The 14218-nt window shown below is 31.2% G+C and overlaps 1 protein-coding gene across 1 annotated transcript in view; it reads left to right on the forward strand.

Moving 5' to 3' along the window:
* The window catches only part of LOC127699901 (putative ankyrin repeat protein RBE_0317), a 639895-nt gene that overhangs the window by 550750 nt on the left and 74927 nt on the right, over window positions 1-14218 (forward strand). Inside the window, exon 6 of the mRNA XM_052203294.1 lies at window positions 9737-9838. Coding sequence (XP_052059254.1) covers window positions 9785-9838 — 54 coding nt within the window. The 5' untranslated portion in view covers window positions 9737-9784. The remainder of the gene's footprint in view (window positions 1-9736; window positions 9839-14218) is intronic.

Below are 14218 nucleotides of genomic sequence, written 5' to 3' on the forward strand. Positions count from 1 at the left end.
TCTGATGGTCTTCATAAATGAAACAAAGCGATCGCTCTTGTAGTCTTTCTATTTTCATTGTATTTTGTTCCCCACTGAAATGACAAGTCAAAGGGCAGTAACTAAAATTTGACACAACAAATGAGTAATAAATTTTAAGTTTACTCAGTTTGTTTAGGTGTTTCCCCAATTCACTTCAAACCATTTAATTGCCTTGCAGCCTTTTTAAAAATATTTGAAATATGTAAATTGAAGTTTAATTTGAAATCAATTGTAACTCCAAGTAGTTTTACCTCATCATTACATGATATAGAAATACCATCCAAATCAAACACAATCTTGTTATCATCTGTGTTTTGGCAAAAGAAATAGCTTGGCTTTTCTCTGGGTTGGCCTGCATTTTAATTGAAGAAAACCGCTGTATTCAATAATGTCTGTCTTCCTCAAGAGCAGAAATGACATCTTGTAAGGAATTTCCAGACTTTGACAAAGTATTGTCATCAGCAAAATTATATAAAGAACAAATCATTTATAAACATTTTAAATAGGATGGGTCCAAGGATGGGTCCACGGATGGAACCTTTTGGTACCCCTTTAAATATGTCAAGCATACCACTTAAATTTTGGTTTACTTTCACACACTGTTTTTTCTTTGTTAATTAACTAAAAAACATATCAAGTGAGGATTTTGAAAGACCATAAGCTTTTAGTTTCAGTAGCAGTAAGTCATGGGGGAGACAGTCAAAAGCTTTTGATAAGTAAGGTATTTTTATTGGTCTAAGGCTTATTTTCAATCTTCAATCACTCTTAATAAAGTTGACTGACATTCAAAGCCTGATCTAAAAGCTGTCAAAATGGATTGAAGATATTATTAAAGTACTGTACTATTCGTACTTATATGGCATTGTCTAAAAGTTTTGAAATGGGCGGTAACATACTTTCCGGTCTATTATATCTTTTTTCTAATACACTATTCTTTTTGTGAATATGTGCAACATGAGCTTTCTTAAGATGCTCAGGGAAGGTTGATGATGATAATGATAAATAAGCAATATCTGTAAGAGGTTTTACAATAGCGGGCTTAGCAAAATGTAGTAATTTGGGTGACATACCATCTATTCCAGTGGCTTTTTAAACATTAATTTTACGTAAACGTTCCTCAACAAAGTCTTGATCAATAGGGGAAAAGGTAAAACTGTTTTGGTCAAGATCGGGAAGATTATCTTTAATGGCCAAAATACTCGGGTGATCATCATCAACAAAAATAGTTATTATCTTGTTTTGTTATTAAAACATTATTTTCAGAGAGGACATGTACAGTTTCCTTTTGGTGTACATTACCTTTATTTGTAAGAAGAGGTTTCACTGTTGGTCAGAAATCTTAAGATTTTGGGCCCTTAGCACTAAATATTGGTTAATAAACTTATTTGTTTGAGTTTTGTAACATAATTGCGTTGACGTCTATATGCTTCCCTGTTCTTACTACCACTGAATTTTGTTCTATAAATGTCATATTTTGTCAATAATTTTGGTAAAATCTGTTTTGAAATGGTCAGTTGACATACTAGGAGGCTTATATATCCCAAAAAAGAACGATTTTTTTTGTTTCCAATCGCTACATCTATACCAATAGATTCAACATCTAAGAATTCTAGTTGATTTTTTCTATCAGCTGCAAGATCAGTTCAGCATATGCAATAAGACCTCCACCGTGTTGATTTCTATCAGCACGCCATGTTGTAAAATTATCGACACAAAACTGGGCATTGGGAAAAGATTCATCAATTTTAGTTTCTGATAAAAAGAGATTAACTACGAGATTTCGAAGTAATAAGTTTTTAATGGGTTCAAATTTATAACTAAGGTTACTGATATTCAAATACCCACACATTAAGTTGCTGATGTTACTGCTCCGAACTTTCTTTAGGTCTTAAAAAACATCTTCATGCATGTTACCATTTGCAAATGATTTCCCAATGTTTACATCTGTCGATCCGGAAAACGTGGTTGAATGAAAGGGGAGATAATTCATATCAGCTGTTTCCTCGTTGATTGACAGCTCGAAAAAAGAATTCGTAAAGTTTGGTTATATACATGATTTGCAAAATCATGTTTTTAGATAGGTCATTATATTCGCGTATAGGCATGTTAATACATTTAATGTGGTGCCAGAACAGACAATCTTTACATTGGATAGCCCACTGATTTGGCTTTGTTGGTTTACAGCATATCCACATGGTTATTTTATTGGGCCTGGATTTTGTGCAATATCACCGCTCATGAGGATAAGTAAGGTAAAACCGCATTGTAAAAAGATATTTGTTGCTTTTGTTGCTTGTATGTCATTCTTGTTGTAGGCAATTTTATGTTCTGTTACAGGGTCAGGGCAAACGTTTTTTAGGATTAAGTCCCATTTCGTCAAGAAGGATAGATTTGTACATGCGTAATATCCCAAGTCTTCAGGTTTACATCTATTATCGGTCACTATATCTGATTTAAGTGGTTTTAAACGTACTAAAAGTCCAAAAACTAGCAGTGTCTAAAAGAGTACGCACTGCCCTGTCGCCATCCTCAATATCTCAGGGTCTTTTGATTTGAGGTCCTTGGTTCATCAAAATGAAAATAAGGTCAAGGTCATATTATATTTTTTTATTTTTTGCTAATTATCACTTATCATAAGAAACCGTAGAAGGTAGCGACAAATAACTTTTTTCTTAATTGTAAGTTACGACATGTCCTTAAACATACATTTTTGGTTGAAAGGGTACGTTGACATTTAATGGGAGTTTTCTCCCCTTTTGTATTCATAATTAGATGTATGTTGTTATAACTCATGAAACACATACAGTAGGGACCTTAGGTCTTTTGATTTGAGGTCCTTGCTTTATAACATTGAAATTGATGTCAAGGTTAAAGTTAAATTTGACGTTCTAGATTTTTCAAGACTATTAGAATCCTTCGAATGAATAAGAGTTTTTCCTCCGGTTTTCCTCGCTTATCTGAAAGCTGGTGACAAACCGTTTTCATTTCACTTCGGACAGTTTTATTCTCATATAATATTTAGATCTGAAGTTGATGAAAAATATTTCACCCTTTGATTATTTGCTGAAATATTTCATGTGTAGGGTTAGAATCTGATATTTTTAAAACGAATATTTAAGAGTCTTAATGATACCCTTTACGTTGAAATCATAATTTAGTGCATATTTATCCATCAGCATTTACTGACACTTTTGAATATTTAGATGCTATATTGGCTATCAATAATGACGACTTCAGTATGTCCAATAAAGAGATTTATCCTGCTGAACTGATTTTGAATAAAGCTAATACTAACAATGAACACTGCCCTTTCTTGGATATTGATATCTTTATCTCTCACGGGAAGCTTAATATCAAATTAACGATAAAAGATATGATTTTTCATTTCCTATTGTTAACTATCCATTCTTAAAATGATGATGTTCCTTTGGCACCATCTTATGGTGTTTATATATCTGAACTTGTTAGATTCTTTCCTGTATGTAACAATGTTTTTGATTTTAACCAAAGAAATCTCTGTATTACTAAAAACATATTACACCAGGGTTTTCAATATCACAAACTTGTCAAACATTTACCAAATTTTATCACCGGTGCAAGGACATAATTCATCAATATATATCAACATGCAGACTTTCAGTTATTTGACATCCCATCTTTTATGGTAATATTCAATATAAAGCGCAAACATGTCGTCATTCACCTTTTGATTTTGCCATTTGATTAGGCACTTTCCTTTTTGAATTTTCCTCGGAGTTCAGTATTTTTGTGATTTTACTTTTTATAACAATATTTTGCACATCTGCAGTCATTAACATTTTCTATAATCAGATTGTTTTCCAATAGGAAATAGCTGTATAAACCAGTGTTCCTTTCACTCTTCCTTTCTATACTTTTTAGGAGAAATTATATCATTCCAGATCTCATATCTAATAAGAGCAAGTATTCGTTTTCATTTGTATTCCGTTGCATTTATCTACTGTTTTACAGTATTTAAACAAATCTGAAATATTATTTACTCTGCAATCAATTGCTTCTGAACTATTTTTGTATACAATAAAGGTCTCCACCGTAACTATGTAATTTTGCTTTGGATGTTTAATGCTAGAAAACGAAAGATTTAAAAGTATCAAGAAAGATAAAATAGTAAAAAGTCTGTTGAAAAGTTCATTGAAGTTATCTGACTTATGTGATGTATTATAAATCATTTTGAATAGTATCCCCCTTTTCTATTGCTCTGTCGCCATTTAAATCCACTAAACTTACTAAAATCTAAAAAGTAAAGTTTCTTTTTTAATCGCTAACTTTACATAAATTATTGTTTTGTATAAAGTTGGCCTCACTCAAAATACTCGTTAGAATTAACTAATCTTACGTGTGATTTACATATACTTGAAATGAGAATGACAACAGTCATTAAAGTTCCTGTATTTCAACGTCTTTGCAAAGAAACTGTGAGCATGTCAACAGTAATATGCAATGACTGCAGCTTTGTTTTACACATAGCTGCTGGAAAAAGAAGAAGAACACTGGAAACAGTCCAATTGTTATAAGGACATACAAATGGAATAAAAAAGATTGGGTATGAATGGATAGGTCGGGTACTATGAATGATAAATCGTTTGAGACAGTCATCAAACTTGATAGCAATACAAATGTTGTTGAAATGATAAGCACCAATGTTCTGAATGTTCTTAAGGTTTGAAAAAAAGAATAAAAGTTATGTAACAAAACAATACACTGTTGTAAGCAATCAGTTATTTCAATCTAATTTGGATAAGTTACTTTTTATATATTTTAATAATATTGAGATTAACATATTTAAACTCTTTTCTGTGTTGAATAAGGGTGCAATTTTTTTCATTTCATGAAGATTTGATTACATAAAAACCATCATTGGATATAATAAATTTTTGTTGGGTTGTTCCCCAAAAAAATATGTTGAATTTTGAGGGAAAATATACTTTATATTTTGTTTGCATCATTTTCGAGTGTCCAACATGCATATTTCTTTATTTTATTGAAAATGATACAACGATATTTTCAATGAATGATCATTTCATCTCATTTTTTAGAGCATTTTCGGGAAATTTATTAAAAAGTCGCGATAAACACCGTCTAAGCACTCATCGGGTTTGGAAAAATAGCCTAAATATAAACGACAATCATAATTCTTTAATCATGTTAATAATGTCTAAGTTTAGTTTTATCTGCATATTTCTCTTCTCCTTTAATTCTTATAATTTTGCTGAATAAATAATAATAAAATGTCGAGCTTCTGTACTTGAACGTTTCGTATTTTTCCGTGGCGCCATTTTAATTAAATAAAACGAAACTAAGATTCCGTAATTTGTATGAGTTCAACATATGACGTAGTAGAGTTCAATCCGTCAGAAAGGTCAATCCGTCCGATCCTCCGATCCGTCCGATCAGTCAAAGATTTTTACTATAAGTCGGACGGATTGGTGACGTGAGTTTGACGCGAACTTGACTGATCGGTGACTGATCGATGACCGCTGATTGATCGCTAAAATAGTAACGCCTAAGGCTGCAAAAACTGTAGGATGTTAAGCTAGTTATCAAACAAGGTTAAACCAACTTCTTTTCGGAAAATGTCCGTGCGAAGTCAGGAATATGACGGTTGCTTACCGAACTATACTCACCTTGGTCAAATTGAAGTGTAAGTGTAATTCTATGAAGACATAGGATAACACTGGAGGTGTTAGATGAGGTAGTGATGCGCAACTGCAACCTCGATATTTACAATGAAAACAAAAACTGTTGACAAAGTACATCTACCCATGAAAAATATTCCTTGTATATTATCTGAGCATAATTTCCTGCTTCTTAGTCAGTCATTATCCTTTTCAACCCTTTAATGAAGGATGACCATTGTATTGTTGGGGTCTCCCTTTCCACACGATCAATATGCCGAATCGGTATCACATCTTCCTCCTAAATTATGTTCAATTTATCAAGCATGTGTTTTATATGTGTTTCTCGACGTTTTGTTGCATTTCTTTGCTTAGTGCTTAGTTTGAATTCAATGTTTTTTAATTTTCCAGGAAATTTATTGTTCGTATTATGGATTTCAAATTCTTTTTTGTTTATGATGTGGTTTAACACTGTTAAATAGAATATCATCAGCAACACTGTTCATTTTACTTGAATAAGATTTGATAGTTAAACAGAAAATAAAAACTGTCCACTTAAACCATAAAGAGGTTATACCTGTGATTTATTAGTCAGTATTTGATATATATTTTTACCAGAACAGAGAACTTCTTTTATTATTGGTAATCCCTGAAATCATTTCAGGAAATTTGTAGAATAATTCTTAACATTTTCAGGGATTATAAGAATTCACGGGTCATTTTCATGGATTATATATAATACTAATGTTTTAGTGATTATGCAAATTTCCTGAAAAATCAGGGTTTCTACATAATCCCTGATTATACAAATGCAGTGTAACATATAATGTCCAATGAAAGTTAGTATATACATGTATATACGTCATAACTTAAATTGTAATGGCCTATGTCTCACTGCAAAAATAAATGACCATGTTCTCCTACAAAGTTAATGAAGTTTTTCGTTGGCTAGTTCTCTCTAGTTTCTAGTTGTTTACGTTTAAGTTTAAGTTGAGAGCAGAAAACTGCATATTTTGTGATATAATATTTAAGAAGATACCTTTTGGCAAATTTCATTCAATTCTACTTTTAGAGAATTATATTTTGTTTTTAAGTTAACGGAAGGACTGGCAGACGTGGGACGGAATATAATGACAATAGTTCACACTGTCAATTAAATATAACGGATGAACAGACTGAGCTTACCACATGTACCAATATCTTTGTCTTTTACGGCAGGAGATATATTGAGAATAGCGTTCATAACGAGAAAAAACTAAATTTGCTAAGAGTTTTTTATTAAACCTTTTTTTCGGAAAATAATGGAAGCAATGAACTTAAAATTACAAAAAAAAAAAAAAAAAAAATGAATGCCGTCATTCTCTTTTTCTCAGTTGGAATAGCTAGGTCAATTAGTCTTTTTAACAGACCAGTTTGTCGAGTTTGTTGAACACATACTTAGACTATGAAAACAAGTAAGATGAGATCACTAGTGGAACATGAATTCAGTTGTGTCTGTTCGTCTTGTGATGTACGTTTGTACATGAAAATGTAGGACGTTATATTGTAAATCAACTTATTTTCGCGAGCAATTTTTTTCATGACTTTAGCTAGTAGAAAAATAACGCGAATATAAATCGTTGGGAATATGTAAAACCTGGATCTTTCCTTATTTAAGGAAATTTGAAAATAACGGAATTTAATCTCCGTGAAATGGGCTTGTAAGGGCTAAACGCGAAATAAACTTTCCGCGAAAATATGTTGGTTTACAGTATGAAAAAGAACCAGAAGCATTTTATACTGCTTTATTGATGAGTGATGCAAAACATTTACAAATTTCGACTCAAGTTGTATGCTACGCATGGTGTTTTGTATTAAAACGTAAAAAAGCATGATTCTTTTTTTTAATTTGTATTAGTTTGAAACAAGTATATTTAGAAGATGTATTTGCAATTCAGACGTAGCTTCGTGATAAAGAACTCAGCCACCCATGGCACTGAGTAAGTGATAGTCTCAAAATGTTCAAGTTTAGTTCGCGTATTGCTTGCTAAGATTGTCAAATTATTTTAATAAAGTCGTTCATTTTTTATACTTTGTAATACTTTTGATTTTTCCTCCTCCCTTGGGAAAAATACAATTTAAAATATCAAAAAGGCTACTTTTATTTCAACATGTATGTGTACACCTATGATGGTATATTCTATATCATTTGGAAATTTTTCTCTAGTTGTTTTATCTCATTATTTTTTAATGGCCATAGCTAAATAGGCACAACTTGTTGGAATTGGTGGTTTTTTAAGCAGTGTTTGTCAACTTCGTTAAGTCTTCCAACTATTTTGATTTCAGCGCCACTTATGAATCGTATGTAGACGAAATGCCCGCCTGGCGTACCAAATTATAAGCCTAATATCTTTACTGGGGTAAACATACGAAATGCTTTGCAACATACAAGGGGCCTAAGTATTTAAACATCCTTAGGTCAAGAGTCTATGCCCTGTAGTTTTCAATTCAATATGTATGATAAATACACGGTTTAACCCGAACCTAGACTTATATCCTATTATTTGCCTAACTGAAACTACAAAAATGTAAATTATCTCTCACAAGTAACTTAATACACATTTTAAGTCCCTAGAACTATTAAAAACAAACAATTTGGCGATTACGGAATAAATGAATTAAAAAGTGTATAAACACATACGCACAGAACTTTACAGCAAGGTTTGCGAGGAAACAATATATATTTCATAATTTTTTTTTTTAAATATTAGTAAATTATTGTGACTGTAACTTGGAAGCCGACAATTTGTTATTTTGATGAACTAGTACATTGTAATTAATAAATAAAAACTTTTTGAACAGGTTAACTATCCAAAACTGTCTAAACAGTTATAGTATCCAGCGCAAAATGTTTTGGCATAAAATATCTCAGCTTTATTTTAAATTACAAATCCGAAATAATTAAACAATATTGTTAGACATTAACATATTGCATATCAATCTTGTTCAGGTTAAGTTCTCTTTAAGGCTGTTGACACTCGCTACTTCCCGTTATATAATTGACAGTAAAAATTATCTCCGCCTCCTTTTAAACACATCTATTATCACGTTAATCATTGGGCTCCATGTATCAGCTTTAAAAAACAGTAGTCATATTAAAATGTCATTAACATTTTATTTTGCATGTAATATGTACAACTGGTCTTTAATCGATAATCCGTAATAAGTAGCTTAAGGTCTCATATGACACACAATCGATGTTTTGTTATCTGAAACATCTAGACAATTATTAACAACGACTTACACCACAATGATAACATTTTGTTTTTCATATTTACTACTACAAGTGCATATTTTTGTATGAAAAAAGAGGCAAAAGATACCAAAGGGACATTCAAAACTCATTAGTCGAAGAAAAACTAACAATGTCAAGGTAAAACACGGAAATAAGAGGAAAGACGAACAAGTCCACACAACACTGAACAGCGGTATAATACTGTTGCCTTTATATAGAAAACACAAGAATGAGCAACACGAACCTCACCAACGAAATAGGATTGAAATCATGTGCTCCTTAAGGGTGGATAACTTCAGCATCACATGTTTTTCACCCGCCAGAATATACTTGTCATACGTTTAGTTATCCGCAGTTGACTTGCTGACAATATTCACTCATATTGTTTTCTTCTTGATCAATAATTATATCCCGTGCATATTATGCAAACATAGTTTATTATAGGATCTCTGTTGTTTAACAGATAAACGGCTCTAAAATTCAGTATGTTATCTTGATTTTTGAGTTTTACTTCGGAATGCTTAAAAATGAAATATTTCAAACTTTCCAGAACATTTAAACAATCAAACGTCAGTTGACACACCATCTGACTCATGATGTATTATAATTCATCTGGAATCATGCCTACGGCACTTATAGTAATGTCACCATCTAAATCCACTTATAGCATCAATAATCATATTGTATAACATTGGCCACATTTGAATTATCGAATGAATTAGTTATACTTTTCCCCACCATTTCGTTCTGTTTTTAGAATTAAAAATATTTCAACTGTTTATTTCAGGATGGGAACACTGTTTTACACAAAGCTGCTAGTAGTGGAGAACTCGAAATGGTCAAACTGTTACTCGAAACATCAAATATAGATCCCAATCAAGAGAATAAGGTATGAAGAATGAGGAATAAAGTATGTCTATGTGCTGTCTACCATCACTGTGTCATATGGTTTGTTTATTAAATCGTCTCAGAATATTTTTCATAAGAGATGTACCAATCTTTTCTAAGTTTTTACGATAACACAGGTGCAATTAAGTTTAATAATAAAACGAAAAGTTATGCATAAGTGTGTGTATCTCCATACCATCCCGGATCACCTGCGTTTACCCCCGGTATTTTTATTTGTTTCGTGTTGTTTAGTCCTAAGTTTCTATGCAATGTTTTGTAAACGGTCTTTTGTCTTTAGTGTATGCCATTGTGTTGTCAGTTTGTCTTCTACTTATGGTTTTTGGTTGTTCCTTTGGTATCTTTTGAAAAACTATTTGAGATCCTTTTTTTCAACTGTAAATCCTCTGTTACGTAAACCCACAGGGTCCACGTATTATAACACTCTCATTTACGGGTGGAAATTAAAATGAGAAAGAAAAAGCAAATCATATTATATTAATCATTCCAAGTGGATTTATCTATACATCATTTATTTAATCTTGGTATATTTTTATATTTTTAACTTTAATAATAATTATTTTCGTACTTTTGCTATTCTAATTACTATTACACATTAAGCATATTGAGTTGAAAGGAGATGTATTATTTATGTGAACAATATAGTAGACATATTACATAGCGGGTGTTGTGTACATAATTGTACAATAGTGGTAGATGATGTGGGAATTACAATAACTTGACCAGGCAAAATATTAGGTATCTACCAAAGTCAAAATCATAACAGAAAGGGCTTCATTTTTCGTACTTTGTTCAAAAGATTAAAGTCCTATTATTTTATCAGGTCAATTTGTGCAGGCGTTCATAAAGCTTTAATCGGCAATATTGAACTATTCAGTTTCTTCTATCTGTTTATATATGTAATCAATAGTATTCAAGTCCTAGTTATCTTTTACTTTATTTATTCCACAAGAATTAAACTGTGCATAATATAAAACTACGGAAGTTAATATTAGTATAACCTATGGCCACTTTTATTTGCCAAATGCTTCTGCTTGAACAAGAACGTATAAAGTAAACGTCTGCTTGAACAAGAATATAAAAAGTATTTTTTGTCAAATTGTTTGTCTAGTGAGGTTAAACAGTATTTACCTATTGTTTTCTATTGGTGATGTTTCTGAATTCATAATACTGTACAAGCTATTCGACTGTTTTGATTTTATAAGTCCCTTAAAATAATAATAACTATCCATCCTCTTTCATCGGTAAACAGCATACCTTGAGCTTTTGTTTGTTTTTTTCGTCCCTGAAAAGGACAACTCTAAATATTCTTAAGGTTTTTTTTATATGTATATCTGGAATGCCTCTTAGTTCAAGTTTATACACAATCAAAGACAAAAAATGTAGATTTAATAGTTTTTCCATAAATGAGAGATCTCTTGATTTTAAAACCTCTACGCAACGTTTTATGTTGTTTTTTGTTTCTAACCAAATTTGATTAATCTCTGCTTCATATCAGTGCTGAACCCTTACTACTTTTACAGGCCGCGGATTCCATTTAATTAATGCCCAACGTTTTTGTCAGAAATTCATTCTAGCCCCTGAACATGCTAAAACCTTTATATGTGTATTGATTCAAATATGTCTTTGATTATTATTTTAATATCCTTTCTATGTTAGGGTTAGTTGTAATTAGTAATTTCTTAACATGTCCTGTGCCAAGTCAGGAAAATGGCCATTGTTATATTATAGTTCGTTTCTGTGTGTGTTACATTTTAATGTTGAGTTTCTGTTGTGTCGTAGTTCTCTTCTTATATTTGATGTGTTTCCCTCAGTTTTAGTTTGTAACCCGGATTTGTTTTTTTCTCAATCGATTTATGAATTTCGAACAGCGGTATACTACTGTTGCCTTTATTTCTAACAGATAATAATAATTAAACGAATGAATAAGAGTTTTTCCTCCGGTTTTCCTCGCTTATCTGAAAGCTGGTGACAAACCGTTTTCATTTCACTTCGGACAGTTTTATTCTCATATAATATTTAGATCTGAAATTGATGAAAAATATATCACCCTTTGATTATTTGCTGAATTATTTCATGTGTAGGGTTAGAATCTGATATTTTTAAAACGAATATTTAAGAGCCTTAATGATACCCTTTACGTTGAAATTATAATTTAGTGCATATTCACCCATCAGCATTTACTGACACTTTTAAATATTTAGATGCTATATTGGCTATCAATAATGACGACTTCAGTATGTACAATAAAGAGATTTATCCTGCTGAACTGATTTTGAATTAAGCTCATACTAACAATGAACACTGTCCTTTCTTGGATATTGATATCTATATCTCTCACGGGAAGCTTAATATCAAATTACCGATAAAAGATATGGTTTTTCATTTCCTATTGTTAACTATTCATTCTTAAAATGATGATGTTCCTTTGACACCATCTTATGGTGTTTATATATCTGAACTTGTTAGATTCTTTCCTGTATGTAACAATGTTTTTGATGTTAACCAAAGAAATCTCTGTATTACTAAAAAACATATTACACCAGGGTTTTCAATATCACAAACTTGTCAAACATTTACCAAATTTGATCATTTTACCTATTATTCTTCCTTTCTATACTTTTTAGGAGAAATTATATCATTCCAGATATTATTACATCTAAAATGAGCAAGCATTCGTTTTCATTTGTATTCCGTTGCATTTATCTACTGTTTTTACAGTATTTAAACAAATCTGAAATATTATTTATTCTGCAATCAATTGCTTCTGAACTATTTTTGTATACAGTAAAGGTCTCCACCGTAACTATGTAATTTTGCTTTGTCTGTTAAAGCTAGAAAACGAAAGATTTAAAAGTATCAAGAATGATAAAATAGAAAAAAAAGTCTGTTGAAAAGTTCATTGAAGTTATCTGACTCATGTGATGTATTATTAATCATTATGAATAGTATCCCCCTTTTCTATTGCTATGTCGCCATTTAAATCCACTAAATTTACTAAAATCTAAAAAGTAAAGTTTCTTTTTTAATCACTAACTTTACATAAATTATTGTTTTGTATAAAGTTGGCCTCACTCAAAATACTCGTTATAATTACTTTTTCCCATCATTCCGTTCTTATTTTAGAATTAACTAATCTTACGTGTGATTTACATATACTTGAAATGTGAATAACAACAGTCCAACATTAAAGTTCCTGTGTTTCAACGCCTTTGCAAAGAAACTGTGAGCATGTCAACAATAATATGCAATGACTGCAGCTTTGTTTTACACATAGCTGCTGAAAAAAGAAGAGGAACACTGGAAACAGTCCAATTGTTATAAGAACATACGAATGGAATAAAAAAGATTGGGTATGAATGGATGGGTCGGGTACTATGAATGATAAATCGTTTGAGACAGTCATCAAACTTGATAGCAATACAAATGTTGTTGAAATGATAAGCACCAATGTTCTGAATGTTCTTAAGGTTTAAAAAAAAAAGAATAAAAGTTATGTAACAAAATAATGCACTTTTGTAAGCAATCAGTTATTTCAATTTAATTTGGATAAGTTACTTTTTATATATTTAAATAATATAGAGATTAAGATATTTAAACTCTTTTCTGTGTTGAATAAGGGTGCAATTTTTTTCATTTCATGAAGATTTGATTACATAAAAACCATCATTGGATATAATAAATTTTTGTTGGGTTGTTCCCCAAAAAAATATGTTGAATTTTGAGGGAAATTATACTTTATATTTTGTTTGCATCATTTTCGAGTGTCCAACATGCATATTTCTTTATTTTATTGAAAATGATACAACGAAATTTTCAATTAATAATCATTTCATCTCATTTTTTAGAGCATTTTCGGGAAATTTATTTAAAAGTCGCGATAAACACCGTCTAAGCACTCATCGGGTTTGAAAAAATAGCCTAAATATAAACGACAATCATAATTCTTTAATAATGTCTAAGTTTAGTTTTATCTGCATATTTCTCTTCTCTTTTAATTCTTATAATTTTGCTGAATAAATAATAATAAAATGTCGAGCTTCTGTACTTGAACGTTTCGTATTTTTCCGTGGCGCCATTTTAATTAAATAAAACGAAACTAAGATTCCGTAATTTGTATGAGTTCAACATGTGACGTAGTAGAGTTCAATCCGTCAGAAAGGTCAATCCGTCCGATCCTCCGATCCGTCCGATCAGTCAAAGATTTTTACTATAAGTCGGACGGATTGGTGACGTGAGTTTGACGCGAACTTGACTGATCGGTGACTGATCGATGACCGCTGATTGATCGCTAAAATAGTAACGCCTAAGGCTGCAAATACTGTAGGATGTTTAGCTAGTTATCAAACAAGGTTAAACCAAC

Source organism: Mytilus californianus, unplaced genomic scaffold (genome assembly GCF_021869535.1).
Source record: "Mytilus californianus isolate M0D057914Y unplaced genomic scaffold, xbMytCali1.0.p SCAF_43, whole genome shotgun sequence".
NCBI lineage: Eukaryota > Metazoa > Mollusca > Bivalvia > Mytilida > Mytilidae > Mytilus > Mytilus californianus.